The 18222-nt window shown below is 32.1% G+C and overlaps 1 protein-coding gene and 1 long non-coding RNA gene across 2 annotated transcripts; both read right to left on the reverse strand.

The window, feature by feature from the left end:
- Positions 1-738: 738 nt before the first annotated feature.
- Positions 739-18172, reverse strand: LOC132746663 (uncharacterized). Its single transcript, XM_060735883.1, has 9 exons — positions 18019-18172; positions 14726-14858; positions 14154-14277; positions 13447-13602; positions 10829-11187; positions 7171-7234; positions 2679-2804; positions 1701-1862; positions 739-1045 (listed from the first exon to the last, which is right to left on the reverse strand). Exons 2-9 carry the CDS (start codon positions 14852-14854, stop codon positions 768-770), a joined length of 1398 nt encoding a protein of 465 aa, XP_060591866.1. The 5' UTR covers positions 14855-14858; positions 18019-18172; the 3' UTR covers positions 739-767.
- Positions 8293-9494, reverse strand: LOC132746655 (uncharacterized). Its single transcript, XR_009628009.1, has 3 exons — positions 9373-9494; positions 9017-9117; positions 8293-8591 (listed from the first exon to the last, which is right to left on the reverse strand). It is a non-coding gene; the product is annotated as an uncharacterized LOC132746655 (long non-coding RNA).
- Positions 18173-18222: the final 50 nt, after the last annotated feature.

An 18222-nucleotide genomic window follows, 5' to 3' on the forward strand; every position in this document is an offset into this window, starting at 1 on the left:
GTTTTGATTAATTAGTAATTTAATTAAAGTTTGATTGGGGATATGGCTAAAGATAGTATAAAGAGGCACTTATTCGTCTTCTTAGGTGTGTTCAAATCCCAAAATATTGTTATCTGGGCGTTTTATTGACTAATGATACTAGGGACTTACATTATCCAGAATGTATCTTTGCATATAACCTTGTTAGGCCAATTATTTCACGGTTTGTTAAGCTTATGTGAAAACGTGGTCAGTTGTATGTTTATTAATTTTTTTATGCTGCATGATCAACAAAGGTTTTGCTAATCTATTAGAAAGATCAGAATGAACAAAATGTGTAAGTGGAACACAGACATGCCGCCCTCATATTGTCCTGGCAGAGTTAATTTTGAAGCACACAGTTGAGAATTTACTTATACATGTGTATTACTTTTTTGCCAGTTTCTCACACCTGCTGCTGCAAGAATCAAATTATGGAAAGGGGAAGTAACTTGCTAAATGATCGCCATTAAAACAGTATTGTATTGTGTCTTACATAAGACACGATTCCTTCGATTACCAATAGGTACAATAGTACAAGCAACCCCTGGACTTTGATGTAGAATCTCTATAAGCATTCGCAAAGTTACTGTAGACCGACAAAAAATATTCGGTTTACCTCATACTTCTTCTTTATGTCTGCAGTTTAAGGAATAAAATGGTCCAGTGTGAACCACACAATGCTACTGCTCATTTTGGTACACAATAAATAACAAAAGATTTTTTGTGTGACATTTACATTGACTTTTTTATTTTTTCCTATCACTCTTATCACATTCATTGAGCAACTTGTCGAACTCTTCCACAAACTGATCTGGCTGGCTTCGTGCCTTTTTCAGTGGGATTTTAGATCTTGCTGCCTTGAACTTGTCGGGGTTTGTGTCGAATTTCTTCACCTTCTTCTTTGGGATTTCTTTCTTCTCCGTTACCTTCGTCATTTCACCACTGCCCATCATGAGGACCTCGTAGGTTATACCGTTGCTATGTGCCTTGTTGTCAGTGAGGCCAACTTCATCCATGAGGTCATCTGAATAAGATACAAGATTCTCATTAGTATACGTAGTTATGCATCTGTATTATTGACATACTTTTCATCTATTTATTTTTTTTAAATAAATCCATTTGTATACCCCTTGCATTTCACCGCCTTGTTAAATGTCACTTTTTATGCCTTATCTAATGATTGTGACTGAAAATATAGTTCAAAGATACCGTAGGAAACAAAATGAAAAATCAAAATATTTCAACGAAAAAAAAATCACTCTTTCTATATATGTTTTGTTTGTGGAAGTACAATAAACAATGGTATATTATTAAAATAATGCTTATAATACCAAATCGTATTTGCAATTGTAGTTCATTCAGAGAAATTTACCCTGAACTCTAATATAACTGTTATAAGTGCTCTACCGTACACAAATGCACCATACAGAGTTCAAATATTTCTTATCTTAATAGCTGCAGGTGAACTTGGATGTTTATACATATAATAAGCATTGATAAGCGATGCCCATTGTTTTAGGAAAATTGAACTGTATTCCCTTAAAATTGATAGGAAAAAAAGATTCGAAACAAGACCGTTTTTCGTTATTCAACTATTATTTTACACGCATGCTACTTAAAATGGCATCTCATACCACATGACATACCACAAACATAACAAATTTATATACTATACAAACCTATTTCAGTCATAAGCGTATGTAACTTTTTCTCTTTCTCTATGCGTTTCTCGTCGTTTGTGTTGAGCATTGGCCATTTGTACTTCTGACCATCACATTTCTCCAGTGCGGACATTTCCTCGTCCGTGTCGGTGTCTGACCAACTGTCCACGGCCTCGCTCTCTGTGAAATAAAGTTTCAATTCAAACACATGTTCAAACGCTTATTTATTTATTTATTTATTTAGTAAAATGTTTTTTTATATTCAGTTGATAATGAAGCAATGGTGAATAAAAAAAGAGATCGATTTTTCTTCAGCCTTAGTAATGTTAGGTATAAATAGTCAATAACCGGGGGAAAAAACGCTAATTCAAGTGATCATATTTTCTTTTATCACTTGGTTATAAATTAACAAGGGCTTAAACTCACACCAGTCTATCGATTATTATAGGAAAGGTGCAGCTTATAATTATCATTTTGAAATAAATGTAACATTTTCGACGTCAAAGGATTGTAAAATGTTTCAAAATTATTACAATATTTCTTGGATGAATGAATAAAATAGTAAACGGAGATATCAGGCTGGTGTCTATGTTTACTTAAACGCCTTTGCTGCATGTTAGATAAGGATGCTACACTGGCTTTCGATAAAGACCGAAATATCTAGTTCGGGGGGTAGCTGTTTACGGCGGTAACGAGATTCTGCCGAATTTCCACTAACAGTAACCGGAGCTAGAGCTTCATTATTCCGTCTGTTACGACAGCTGGTGTTTAATTTTTTTTCTTGCATATTACGTTAATCATATTTCGGAAAGAAATGAGGAAATGTAATATTTTCATTCAGCACTTATTATTTATAGTAGCGTATGAATTTACAAATTCATTTATAATGAGCGCGCTGGAATGACGTCATTTAATGCACGTGACTTGTCTTACAGGGGGTTGGACACGTATAAACGGTAGATATTCCTGTCTGATATGCAAGAAATAATCACTTACTATACACGAGCTTGTTTCTATCGCCGTTTCCGGGACGTGTTCCGTCAGAGTTACCACCCTTGTTTCTGTATTTTTCTAACGCTTCTTTAGTATTTTTATAATAATGGCTGTCTGGCACGGCGTCCTCTGTAATTATCAAGCATACATTGTGTATTTGTTGCCATCATCATGCATGCTTTACGATAATATTTGAGCCACGTCACGACAAAACCAACATAATGCGTTTGCGACCACCATGGATCCAGATCAGCTTGCACATCCGCGCAGTCTGATCAGGATCCATGGATGCTGTTCGCTTACAAAACCCTAAAACAAGTAGAGAAACTGATAGCGAACAGTATGGATCCTGATCAGACTGCGCGGATGCTCAGGCTGGTCTGGATCCATACTGGTCGCAAACCCATTATGTTGGTTTTGTCATGGCGCGGCTCAATTAAATATTGTGGCCTTTGGTAATAATAACCGGCCAAGAATTGGTTCTTCTATGTTCATAAACTATACATGTATATAGATCTACAACAAGTAACAAGTTGTAGGGCGATTATAACATTGCAAACAACCGTTTATAAACTGCCTATCATATAACTTGTCAAGAATATTTATTTTTATTTCATTATTTCTTTTTTATGGTGATTTTGTGGTGTTTTTTTTTTTCTTGCGAGGCACGTTTACCTCTAAGACAATTTGACCGGAAACTGTACGTATAACGTATCTATGCCGTTACGGGTGCCATTTTTTCTCTATACTGATTTTATGAACAATGCATAGCTATAAGTTAACATCACAGGCAAACAAACAAAATATCGCATGATGGTTCTACTATTGTTTTATAAAACTATTAATATATTTGGCAATAATATACTTCTTAAAAAACGATGTTTCGATATCAAACAATCATTTGTTACAAAATTCATTTATTAACATTTAAATTCAGATTCATAAAAAAACAAAAACTTTAAGAATACAGTACACCTATTATCAACAAATTATCTTTTTAAAAAAATCTTTAAGAAAATACTCTTCGCCAAACGCTCCATACACTAGACTTACCAAAGTAGAAAAATTCGTTTCTGTAATCCATTCTTATAAAACATTATATATAGTTATAGACAGTATTAACTAGATTCTATAGAAGAATTTTGTTTTCTTCATGCATGTAACTCGTTGAAAAATTGGGATTGATGCTAAATATTATCCGCTAATGAAATCTTCAACTTCCATCTTTTTTCTATGCGCTGCGACTATTACTAATAGAAAATCAATAATGTTGTACCTACTAACGGTTACGTTGAATAGTTCTTGTACTTGTTTATTTGTTTCTTTCTTTCTTTCTTTCTTTCTTTCTATTTTTAATTATTTATTTATTTCTTATTTATTTATTTATCTTAAATTTTATTTATTTACTTATTATTTATTCATATTTATTTATTTATTTATATTTTATTTATTTTTTATTTTATTTATTTATTTTTGTAAATGTATAATTGATCATTAATGTTTAAAGATATTAATTAATTTCGGTGCTAGGAACAGTGTTTTTAATTTGTCATTATAACTTTATGAATATAACTTTATTTTAAGTACAGCGCCGGTAAAATGTGTTGTGCTATGGGTCCTCCACGTTGTCTCTCTGACAGAATTCATTGTTTTGTTGTTTTTCTTCCACTGTTTTTAGCTCGACTATTCGCAGAATAATCGAGCTAATGCAGTCACCCATTTGTCGGCGTCGGCGTCGGCGTCCCTGTGGTTAAGTTTTTGTATGTAAGCTGGTATCTCAATAACTACTGAAGGGAATGGATTGAAACTTCACACACTTGTTCTCTGTGATTATTTAAGATGATTGGCACAAGTCCCATAACTCTGATTTGCTTTTTTTCATAATTATGCCCCTTTTTCGACTTAGAAATTCTTGGTTAAGTTTTTGTATGTAAGCTGGTATCTCCATAACTACTGAAGGGAATGGATTGAAACTTCACACACTTGTTCTCTGTGATTATCTAAGGTGATTGGCACATGTCCAATAACTCTGATTTGCTTTTTTTCATAATTATGCCCCTTTTTCGACTTAGAAATTCTTGGTTAAGTTTTTGTATGTAAGCTTGTATCTCCATAACTACTGAAGGGAATGGATTGAAACTTCACACACTTGTTCTCTGTGATTATCTAAGATGATTGGCACAAGTCCCATAACTCTGGTTTGCTTTTTTTCATAATTATGCCCCTTTTTCGACTTAGAAATTCTTGGTTAAGTTTTTGTATGTAAGCTGGTATCTCAATAACTACTGAAGGAAATGGATTGAAACTTCACACACTTGTTCTCTGTGATTATTTAAGATGATTGGCACAAGTCCCATAACTCTGATTTGCTTTTTTTCATAATTATGCCCCTTTTTCGACTTAGATATTCTTGGTTAAGTTTTTGTATGTAAGCTGGTATCTCCATAACTACTGAAGGGAATGGATTGAAACTTCACACACTTGTTCTATGTGATTATCTAAGATGATTGGCACAAGTCCCATAACTCTGGTTTGCTTTATTTCATAATTATGCCCCTTTTTCGACTTAGAAATTCTTGGTTAAGTTTTTGTATGTAAGCTGGTATCTCCATAACTACTGAAGGGAATGGATTGAAACTTCACACACTTGTTCTCTGTGATTATCTAAGATAATTGGCACAAGTCCCATAACTCTGATTTGCTTTTTTACATATTTATGCCCCTTTTTTTGACTCATGAATTCTTGGTTAAGTGTTTGCATGTAAGCTTGTATCTCCATAACTACTGAAGGGAATGTATTGAAACTTGAAGAGTTTGTACCTTTTCGGACAATTTTATGTATTAATATAGGTAAGCATTATTATACTCAATGAAACACCCTTGTGACAAATTTTCGAATAGTCGAGCGTTACTGTCCTCCGACAGTTCTTGTTTTTTATTAAATTCATTCATTCATTCATTCGTTCGTTCGTTCGTTCGTTCGTTCGTTCGTTCGTTCGTTCGTTCGTTCGTTCGTTTATCTATTTATTTATTTATTTATTTATTTTTTCTATCTATCTATTCAAAATCATTATTATTTTTCTTATTATTTATTATTTTTCTTATTTTTTTATTATTTTACAGAGTATATATTTTTGAATTTTTTTATTTAATATTTTTTATTTATTTATTTTGGTGGTGTTATAATTATTATTTTATTATAATTGTTTTTATTGGTGTTATTTCTTCAAACGAAATCTTCATTCAAGTGACGTATTGTACAACACGGAGCTTAAGTTCTTCAATGTCACTGATGGAATTTTCAATTTTCACTTTTTTTTCCTACGCGCTTTGGAAAACCATCTCTAATAGAAAATCAATGTGTCTAGTTCAACGTACGTACGAAAGGTTTTCCCGTTGTAAAATTGATTTTTCTGATATTAAATTTCTAGATTAATATTAGTATTATTTTAGACTGGTAATTAAGTGTTTTTTTTTCAGCGGGTTTGCTTAAAGCACATTATGCCACAGAAATATATATCTATCAAATTATCTAGACATGTCATGAAATGGTATGGTAATGGATTTATGGATTTAGAGTATGTTACATGTTTAACAGCTGAAGAAATTAGCACTGAATGTGCAGTTAATGTGTCGTAAAGGTAGCAAAACGTAAACAAATAAGTATGTTAACTTCCATACAAAATACTAATTCATTATAATTATACCAAATACCAACAGAGGACAAGAAGCAGAGAAGCTTAGATGGCAAATAAGTATTTGTTTTTGAAACTGTAACAAAATACAAAAAAAAATCTGAGAAATAAAAAAGATAGCATATCTGAGGCATAATGTGCCTTTAAAATGACAGTATTATTAAACCACTATTATAATTATTCACATGTATTAATTTCGGCATTTTTAAACATGATTGGTAATATCCATTTGTTTGATTTATGCTTTTCATTAACATGTACAACGCTGCAGTAGGCGTATATTTAGATAAAATAGCTTCATTTAAATACTTGTACACGAAGAAAGGCAAAAGTTGTCTCAAAATCTTCAAATAAATAATTGCCTTCACAAAATCGGTAATTTTTTAACAATTATTTAAAATTAATATTAAAGTTGAGCATTTTTTCCCATTTATAAGTCTGGCCCCTACATTTCTATCCCCGCCCAAAGCATATGTACGAGAAAATGTGTTAAATGGTCGCTCATTATTTTCCTGAACATCCTTTTTTTAGGTACATGTGTAATTGAATACCAGCATTTGAGATGATAGTGTAGTTTCGTCTCTTTCGTTTGTTTGTTTGTTTCATTTTTCGCCTTTTCCCAACAGTATTTCAGTCATATAGGCGGGTAGTTTCCTAACTCGTAAGTTTTGAGCAAGTAAAGCAAGTATAAAAACGACAACGGCTTGAGCAGCAGCCCCACATCCCTGCTCTAAGCCCCACTTCTCTACCTTTTTTAAGTGTGTATTTATATGTGATAAATAATTGGTACGTCTACTCACTTTTGTCAACACCGAACACAGCTTTAAGATCACCTGGCGAGGACCCGCTCTTTTTCATTTTTACCTACAAAATGAAATAATCTACTTAGAATATAGAAGTGCATGAAGCGGTATGTTGCCTTTTGCTAACAAAGTTATCATTTGAATTTTGAAAAATAAATAAAAAGGATTTCAATTTACCCGCCTGAAAGAAATATGTTTGAATACACAAAATTATTGCTATAGGCAATTATCACTTATTATAATAACAGTATACTATTTTGTGTCTGCTCAGTTTATTCTGTTAAAGTACAATATTCCCGTGTGTTAAATAACAGAAATATTCTGCAGGAATAAGAAATCTCAGTTTTGAGTAAGTGCAAATATTCACGTGTATACTATACTGGTTTCTTAGCAGTCTCCGGCCCCAAGCAGTTTTCCGGCCCTTTCTAATTTTCGGCCAGTACGGTCTATTTTTGCCAGTAGGGCAGCGCATCTATGTTACACTGTAAATGTAAAAGTTCAAGAATAGAACACATCTTGAACGCCTATTTGCAACAGATATTGAACGCCAAGACGCGTTCCATTTCTTAATACTGGTGTTCAACTTTTGACTCCAACCGTTCATATACTAACGCCTTATAAACATCTAGGGTTCAAATTTTAACGTTGACGTTAAAATCTTAACACCAAACCATTCCATTATATAACATGTAATGAACACTCAGGTGTTCTACTTTTAAATGCCAGACGCGTTCAATTTCGATGCAACAGATATTGAACGCATAGAACATGTTCAAAATTAGGTATGTTAAAAGTTAGAACACTGATGAACACTTATGTTACATTTGAACACCTGATAAAACAACAGATCAAAGAATCATATTGAGATTTTTTAATTATTCTTTAGTTATTCACAATAACAAAATGAATAATGTTATCCAAAATTTCTTATTATTTTCTAACTCTAAGCCTGATAAGCAGTTATAAAAAATAAGTGTAAAAAATGAAAAGATTTTAAGATTAACTATTATGATCAAAATGTAAAAAAATAAATACTGTTTTACAAAGTTCTTTCAGTAACTTGTTTGTACATGATAACATGAATCTTGCGTTTCATTTCAGACCACAAAAATACGAGTAATCACACAATATCTCAATATCCTAGCATTGTTTCACTTATTGTTATTACATGTTGTATTTTTATGTGTTATATTCTTGTGTGCATGAATGCAGTCTTCTTAACATAACACATGAATTAAGGATAATTTCCTAAATTTCTTCGCAAATACAAACTTCTGCGAGAGTACATAAATAATAATCAATATTCTATGTCTAAACACCAAAGGACAGTTGCTCCCCTCTGTAATGTATGTCATCAGTTTGTGCGGGGTGTTTTCATTTGTCTCCAATTTAGCAGGAAAATCATATTCTTCACTATCCTGGAAAACATTAATGGAATTTATTAACATGCAGGTGATTTAAAGGCTTATATAGTTGCTTCCTATGAGATAAATCATTCTTTACAGTTCTGATATAGAGAATAACAGCCTAAGTGGTTGACAAACATGAATATAATATATATATTATGTTTAAGCATTATCTAACAGTTTATCAGACACCAGATTCAAGTCAGGTTATCTTAATATAATTCTGACATCACCAGGGCCATGCACATTCTCACAAAGTCGATTTGAATCCATAGCTACGACTCTTGTACCACACAATTTATTTGTGACACAATGCCAGGCCATCTTTGTAACAGTTATGGAATGTAAAATGATTTGATTAACGATAAAAACTCATTTGGAAATGTAAGAATCTAAATACCGGTATTATCAACCTAATATTGTTTAAGGAAACAAACCTCAAAGATCTGTATGGAAGTCTGGAACAGTTTCTGTAGATCTACAGTCTATAGCTCAAATCTTTCATCACTGCTTGAAACAACACTACTTACTCGCTATCCTATTAAAATATAAATCAACACAATATATCATACAAAGATCTATACACAATTTCTAAAGAATTCATTAATCTTTGCATTTTGATAGTTCTAACCCCGACTACTCATAAAACATCTATTCTACAATATCACATAGATCTTCTTCTTGTATATAAGGAGACACGTTAATAACTACAACAAGATGACGACTTAGTTCTTTTCAGAAAAATAAAATAATTATGGATAAAAAAGAAAGCTAAAGAAGTAAAAGTTAATACCGTTTTTTTTCTTCAATTTTAGTCATTGTTAGTGTAAAATGTTCAGCTTGCGTTTCGCAAACGCTTACTTGTTGTTGTCGTTGTTGTTGTTGTGGTACTTGGAATGACGTCAGAAATTGTCACAAATCTATTTTTAGAAACGTTCTCAACTAGAACATTCGATGAACGCTACTGTTCATATCATGTTCCACTTTAAAATGTTTTAATTATTAAAGCACCATTACTTGTTAAATTGCGTAAGTGTAACCCCAACTGACAATATATTGACCCAAGTAGTCAAACACTCAAATTCTTTCATGTTGTCTAGTCAGAAGGACTACCATTGAACACTGACGTTCAAATGATAAGTGTTCAACTCGTAATAGAACTCCTTTTCTGAACACAGGCATTCAAAATATAAACGCGCAATGTTCCAAAATTGAACAAGTGTGAACGCGTCCGGTGTTCTCCTCATTTACAGTGTACTTCATTAAATCAGAGAGACATTTGTTTTCTATGCAACACAGCAGTTAAAATAATACAGCGATTTATATGTTTTGAAGTTTTGTCTGTTGTTTAAAGTTACCTTAGAGAACATGCGACATTTTAGAAAAAAACACCTGGGGAATTCTAGTTTAAGTGGCCATGCGCAATAACTGATAACCCATTCCTAGTTAATCAATACTTTTGAACGATATATATATATGCAGACAACGTGGAAAAGGTTGGGAAGTTCTTTTTCGTTGTTAAAATCATCTAAACATTTCTTACTGAATTGTATTCAAAATAAAAATGGTCCGTAAAACTGCAAACAAATATATTAGTTCATTCAAACATTGCTGGTAATAGTATGGAACCAAGTTCTAAATAAGCCTTTTTTAAAGAAAAACTCCGCTGAGGTCAAAAACCTAAAATTTGAATTTCTTACATAGACCAAACTAGGCACTTTAAACATAAAGATATGCAAACGATATGTAATAAATATACTTATAATGATTAAGAAGTCGTATTTTGTGCTATTTTAGCCCGATCTGAGTGGAAACCGTTGCAGTGCTATTCAATTTTGGATTATATTTCAAAATAAGAAGAATCATTCTGGAAAAACGTAGACCCCTGTGTGAGCGAATGGTCTGAAACTGTGAACACAAGTAATTGGTCTAGACCTTCATCAAATGAAACATTAATCTGCAGTCCCGACATTCAAAAAACTTCAGTGGTCCTTAAATTTACGATGCTAAATATACTGACATATATTTTTCTTTTAAGCAAGTAAGTGTACTGTTGTTATGAAATGTATTTTACAAACACTTTCACTGCTTAAAGCTTACAATGAAATGTTGTTGTTTTTTTTTGTTCGTTCTTGATGTTGTTGGTTTTTTTTTTTTGTTATTGTCACACATATTTTTTTCAATTTCATTCACACAACCAGGTACATATCTATTTCTCTAAAAGAAATAAACATTTTTATACAACAAACCTTTCCGTTTTTCAACGTGATGACTCCATTTGGTTTATCGTTGTTTTCAAGCAACAATTTACATAGAGCCTCGTTTCCATCACCATCAAACGTGATTTCCTGTGCAGCAGAACAAATGCTGTCGATGTTCTGAAAGAACAGCTCCATGTCGTCTGCATCGCCAATGCGTTCAATTGTATCAGTATCGTTGCCAAGGATGCGCAGAAGTTGGTCCCGCAGGTTGTCGATTTGCCTCATGACCTTTGACACAGAGCGAACTCGTGATCTTTTCGCGCCCTTTTCTTGCATGTTGTGCACAACCCTTCTTGTATGGTCTAGTTCCTGTTCTACCCTGACCAACAAGTACATCACTCGGTATCCTAGCAACATATTAGAGGATTATGTTCTGAATTCAATCATTAACATAATATTATATACAAATCTGCTTCTTTAAGAAAGAACAATAGCTACATATCGGCTGTTTCCGTCAGTCTCCGGATAAGCTCTAAATAGGAACAGAACAGAACAGAGTTTATTTCATAACTTGTACAGACATAGGTACATCGTTATAACAAGCAGTTTGAAATATAATTTTATAATAATTCTAAAAGTAATAACAGTTTAATAATAATTTTAATTAGTAATTTTTAATACTGAGCAATGGGATATTTAATACATACAATGTAATACATTACATATACTGACAAATCTCCATTAATCAATTATATATTTATATCTATAAATTACTTCTGTAAATGAATAATGAAGAGTACTAAATTTAAGCGGAGAACAAACTATAACTTCGCTTTTAATCGAATTTGTTTGACAAAATATTTATATAATATAAAGAAAGAACATCACAGTATATATAATCAAAACAGCATCATAATACTATTGAAGATTTCTAGAGTTATCATTTCGTCTGATGTTTGCCTTTTTTAAATAATAACATAAGTTTGTAAATACTTTATGGCTTTTAGATTGTAGTAAATCTATAAATTTGGCCATACTTGGCCGAATGTAAAAACAACGCTTAATAAATTGGCTACGTAGATTTTCATAAGCACTGCATTTGGAAACAAAATAAATATAGGAATAATTGGAGAGATGTTCAAAAGTTAGAGGAGCAGCACAATTTCGGTACACAAATCATAATGATTGGTGATATTGGGGCTATAGTGTTTATTGTTACTATTTTTCAAAACATGAAATAGTAAAACGCTAGATTCTATTCAGAAAACAACAATCAATTTTGTACAGTTTAAAAGATTCAAAACGGAATGAACCACTGTTCGTATATATAGTGTCCAAGGTAACGTAAGTGATATTTTTTCGATTTTTTCCTTATAACGATTTGTTCACCTCGAAGTTAATATTTCGTTTAAGTAAAGTCATATTTTGAAAAGGAACATGCACACATATTTAAGACTAGTTCGAATGATTTTAGGCTTTAAATGAGGTTCATCAAATTCAATTTGATACACAAAATGGATGCCGCTAGCAATCATTCACAACGCTTTGGAGAGGTCCAGTAATACCGGTAATATAGTGTCCCAGATTCAAAAGAAATTAAAGACAACACACTGGAACACGACCCCCGCCCTCCACCACCACCACCACCACGAACATAAAAACGGTATAATTGTAAATCAAATATCATTATTGTAATAGAAGATTTCTTCTTGTTTGTGTAAGACTTTATAGTCTGTCGTCATCCAATGAAATTCGCCCTTATTATAGAGTTTATAAATATGAATAAGTTTATTTTACAAAAGAAGAAAAAAAATGCAAATAACGATTTGTGCTCGCCTGGTAAGTCCGCTTCTTGGAACTGACCAGTACTGGTTCATATCAATAAAAATAGTCGCTGATCGACTAGGGCTCGAACTAACTATCATTGGGTTAAAAGGAAGACACCTTTAAAAGCACAAAAGTGTTACACTTCTCTTTACCTTAACGGTTATATTAGTAACCGTAAAAAAGTAAAATGCCAACTGTATGCTTTATCATAATATAGACTAAATACAGTAATGTATGGTGGCTGATTTGAAACCCTTTTGTGCTTCGTGTTGTCTGTAGCAACAGCACGACAAAGCGCCAAACGGCGATTTGTCGGACCTTTGTCTTGTCGTCCTGTCGCTAACGATGCTTGCCAAACGGCGAGTTGTCGTCCAGCGTGTTGTCGCGATGTCACATTGTCGCTTGGACTTAAATCGAAGGATTTGCTTATTACCAAGCGACAGGGTGACATTGCGACAACGCGCCCAGAACAACGCGCCGTTTGGCGTGCTTCGCTAAAGACAGGACGACATGGCGACAAGGCGCCGTTTGGCGCATTTCGCTGGCGACAAGACGAAAAGCGATAACGATATAGGTTGTGTTGTCGCCATCGACAACGCAACGCGCAGTGTACCAAATCAGCCATCATTAGTAATGCGCATGCCCATTATCTTCCCGCCACTCGATCCTATACCGTGAACATCATTAAACGTTAGAACTAGCAACAGGTGTCTGTATACGCTCTAGAAATAAACCCACAATGCAAAAACAAAAATAATTAATAAACTAGACAAAACTACAGAATTGACATCTTTGAATGACCTATACCCATTGGATTATAAAATTTACTTAGTACTTACTATCAACACATGAGTTGTTACTTGGTTCACCAGTACTGGTGCTAGGTATTGCTTGTGGCGTAGATGGACGTGAAAAGTGCACATTTTGTAGCAAAGGGTTACTCTCTAGTCTTGAGAGACGTTCTCTGAGAAGCTTAAGCTCTTCACTTGTTGCGCCTATGAAAACAAAAATGATTACATGTACATGTATATATGAATGAATTAAACTAAACATACTGGCGACAACGCATTCTTCTTCAGCGTCGGTTACCCACGGTATACATTCCATATACATACTACATTATGTAAATAATCTAGTTTGTACGGAATATATTATGTATTATGTATACGAAATATACCGGTATATACCGTGGGTAACCGGGGATAATTCTTCTTCAGTCGTAGAAATTCGGTTAATTCCGCCTCAGTTGACAATAACATAATAGCCAGGGTGCGGGACATAGAAAGAGTATTTTGTCAAAGTCAGTTCGACGACACACAACTTCAGCAATAATTTGTAAAGATTTTCAAATGATACTTTTACTCGACGTGTTTTTAACAATGAAAGTATTTAATACACGTTTTACAATTTGTGATCATTCATTTTTTCATAGTACATGTATTTTTTTCTGTAATGAATATAAGAAATATTTTCTGGACCCCAGCTTAAAACTACATGTACCAACAAACGGTAATTTTGCTTAGTTCATAATTTATACATATGTAACCTTTGTCGGAGCGACTTTTCTTCAAAAAGTTCAGCTTTTTTGTCACTTTCTCCGGTTTCTCTTTTTGCTGCTTTGGTTTTACGACTTTCTTGCCCTTTTCAGGTTTTGTAACCCATTGTATAAACTGGAAAAAAGTTTTATTAAGTGAGTACGATGTAATAAGAATGAATTTTATTATTATTATTATTATTATTTTTATTTTATAATATGTATTTTTGTTTGTTTTGTTTCGTGTTTTTTGTGTGGGGGAGCTAGGGTGTAATTGATTTTTAAATGTTGCTAATTTTTCTTATCAATACTTAAGTCTTTAAATCTATAAAGCGTATCAATAGATCTATTATAGATACATGTAGTACGCTATGTATATTGTTTCATTATATTTTTAATAAGAATTTAGACAGGATCTTGGAGAAATTCACTGTGTGTCATTATATAAGAGAGCTTCTGAAAAAGGGCTTATTTTCTAAAATATCAGTATACAATTAGTCAATTACAAGTCATTTTGACGTTATTCTATTTCTGATTTTTTTTCTTTATATTATTATAAATTTGTAAAAGAAACGATAACGAACTGTGTTTAGCATAGAGTCCGGGTCTTGGACATGTTTTCCAATCTGTGGACTTTTCGTGTTTGTAGTAGAAACTTGTTCCCCAGGCTTTGGCTCCCCGCCAGGGTCTACATCTGTATCTTTATAACGCATTTATCTACAATAATATCAACATAAAGCTTATTGTACAATATAAACGACAGTATTTTTTTTAGATATGTACCGAATTTATTTTTTCGACAACATATAAGCGTACTTTTTTAAGACACACTTTCGAATCCGTCCCTGGAATCTACCAGTATTGAGCAATAAGTGTAAAGTTTCTCACTCAAGGAAACAATGGCTCACCATTGACGCGGTTTGAACCCAAACGGTTAGAAAGTTTTAGTAAAAAGTCATATGCTGTATGATGTATGGTAGAACGATAATTACATTTGACTGCATTCATCGCACTTTAAGTTGACACTAGCTTGATAGTAAATTTATTCAATGTAGCTAAAATGTCTCTTGTCTAAGAAATTTGTTAATACAATATAAACAAGTCATTTCTATTTTTACGTAGATATAACCTAACATATAATTGATATTTGTCCCAGCTTGAAGGTAATTATGGCTTAAGAATACATACTCAATAATCTAGTATAGAAATCTGTCAGAATTTCACCTCGTGGAGATTCATTAGATTTAATGTCATCGAAAGATTTTTCTTTTAAGATTAAATATACTTAGGAAATAGATATCAATTCTGAGTGCATTGTTGTAGAATAATGCACGGTTTGAGTTCAAATGCGTAGTAATATAATCACGAAGGCCGATAGGCCTGAGTGATTAATTACAAAGCATTTGAACGAAAAACGTGCATTATTATACAATAATGCACGAAGAATTGATATCTATTTCCATTCTAATACGTCAAGAAAAAATATAATTTTTATTATAACGTTGGACTTTATGTTTGGTGGTTGAATTTGTTTTCGCCTCAGAGTTTCCAATAGAAACGTTCTTTAGAGGCCGTTCCAGTGGGTTGAAAAAAAACTGTTAAATCTACCGTTTGTAGAAACATTTTGAAAATAACGAATTTTGAAAACGTTGATAGATCTACAACTTTGTTTGTTTATTTATTTCAGTTTATAATTTTCCAAGCGAAATACAAATTATTAAAAGTGAAATAAATGTAAAACTAAACTCGTTTGCGACATTAAATAGCGAACTTGATTTGATTGTTTTGCATGTGCTGTTTGGCGCTACATTGTGACGTCACGTAAACAACACTTTAAACGTCTGTACAGCGTTAACGACTGAATTAAAGATATTGGTGTTCGGATTAATTTTCTTAGTTAGACCATTTTCTTTCATTCTAGATAGTTTTCACAACAAAATTCGAAAAAAAATTGTTTTAATTTATCAGATTTTTTAAACAAAATGGAGCCTTCAATGTGAAAATACACAGGGAGATAATAAGAACGGCGAGTGCATTGTTGTAGAATAATGCACGCTTCCGGCCTTCTTTGTCTATATAGAAAAAATTCCGATAGTGTTAGAATTTGATTTTACGCACCACTCTTCTTTTATTTTGTAAATAAGATTTGTAATAAAGTTGGTGACTTAAGCATTAGATCATAACTTAATAAATAAATGGAAAACGTTATATAGTGCTAATTTTTTAATTAATATAAAGATAAGAAAATTCTTTAAATGATATTTTGTTGATATGTGTATTACATTCATCGTCATATCTTAAACAATGTACATTGTATTAGAAAATGTAGTTCATCCTCTATTTCACGAGATTTACATTGTTTACATATTCCGTCGATTGCTAAACATTTTCTTTGTCTGCCAGCCACATTTTCTAATTTATGAGCATTAATTTTGAATTTCGCATTGAACATGACAAAGAAATTTCAATTATCTATAAAATAAATGTTATAATATGAAAATATCCCTTTCGCATTTATTATTATTATTATTATGATTATTATTATGATTATTATGATTATTATTATTATTATTATTAATTATTATTATTATTATTATTATTATATTATTATTATTATTATTATTATTATTATTATTATTTCAAAGTGCAAAAATCCAATTTTTTTTAGTTTTTCAGTTTTACATTCAAGCAGTCTGTCTTTTCATTGACTTTTAAAATTTACCTTTTATTTATTTTTATTTTTATTTATTTATGATTTTATGAGATAGTAAAGTGATTTTAGAAGAAGATGAAGTTAATGGCACATGTGTGTACATATATTTAAATTCTAACGGACATATATCCGTAAGAATTAAGATTGGTAAACAATATGTGTAATTAAAAAAAAATGATGTGTACACGGTACATACATGTACAGGACATTGTTTTTGTTTTTTTTTTTGTATAAATACAAGATTTATTTTCATCGAGCGGTATGAAATTTTAAACAGTTCATGAGTTTCCGTAGCCATGAGTGAGATATGATAATTTTCATACCACAAGAAAAATAAAGATGAATCAATTAATTGGTAATTTAAACAAAAAATGAACACCATTATATTTAATTATATCAAAAAAAATATAACAGTAACAAAACTGAAATAGTATTTCTTTTTCTATTTTTTTCTATATTTTGAAAGGCACAAGCTTCTGATAATTGTTGAAATGTGTGGTAATAAAGTGCTGTACAAACAAAATATATAACTGCCCAAGTGCCCAGTGCAAAAAAGGTCTAGTGCATTAAGGCTCACTTCAAAGTGTAATTCGAAACGCACTAGAGATGCACATTTAAGTGCACTAGAAGTACATATTGAAAGTGCAAATGCAGTGCTCGACAAGAACACAAATATGTAATCTTTAATTAGTGTGAACTAGACTGTTTTTATATTAAACTCAACCGGCTTTATTATTTCCAAGTAACAGTTAGTCGACAGACCTGTGTCAACATCAAGCTTCATATGTAACAAAGTATTATTAATTTATTCAAGCTCATAATTCGTTGAATATTTTTAAGCTTAACTTATTAGATAGATCTAATTATATCGAGCAGATCAGTAGGTCTATATATACCTACACTGAAAAATAAATAGTAGATTGTCACCTTTTTCCAAACAACATGGTTTACAAAATATATCACTTATTAATAATTAAAAAAAAAAAAATAACATGCATATGAACATATGTGAATGCAATGCACAAAATATACAGTTCAGCATGAAGGCCTAGGCAACGTTTAAAGTTTTAACCGTTTGCGCAGCCAACACAACACAAGATGCAGCTGCAACTTAAGCATATCACGAGACATTAAAATGAAAAAAGAAAACTTTGTTTTACATACGATTATATTTGTTAATCCCGCGGCTTAAACTAATGATCCCGTCTTTCACCTCCCGCAACCAGTTTCTGTTGTCAACGGCATCAACGCAGGAACTAAACGACGTCTCTTGACGTAGTTGCTTTATGACGTCATATCCTGTTAAACAATCCAAATATGCTAATTTGAACTATAAAATCAAGACATGTAGCCAGAGAAATGACCAGT

Source organism: Ruditapes philippinarum, unplaced genomic scaffold, assembly GCF_026571515.1.
Source record: "Ruditapes philippinarum isolate M1 unplaced genomic scaffold, ASM2657151v2 ctg2606_1_1_1_1, whole genome shotgun sequence".
Classification (NCBI taxonomy): domain Eukaryota; kingdom Metazoa; phylum Mollusca; class Bivalvia; order Venerida; family Veneridae; genus Ruditapes; species Ruditapes philippinarum.

Bases quoted from the DNA above. Each gene is read 5' to 3' on its own strand.
- LOC132746663 (XM_060735883.1), bottom strand. From the start codon at position 14,854: ATGCGTTATAAAGATACAGATGTAGACCCTGGCGGGGAGCCAAAGCCT. The intron at 11,188-13,446 runs GTAAGTACTAAG...ATATGTTGCTAG, and splicing joins TAACAACTCATGTGTTGATA to GATACCGAGTGATGTACTTG. The intron at 1,863-2,678 runs GTAAGTGATTAT...TTTATTTCACAG, and splicing joins TAGAAACAAGCTCGTGTATA to AGAGCGAGGCCGTGGACAGT.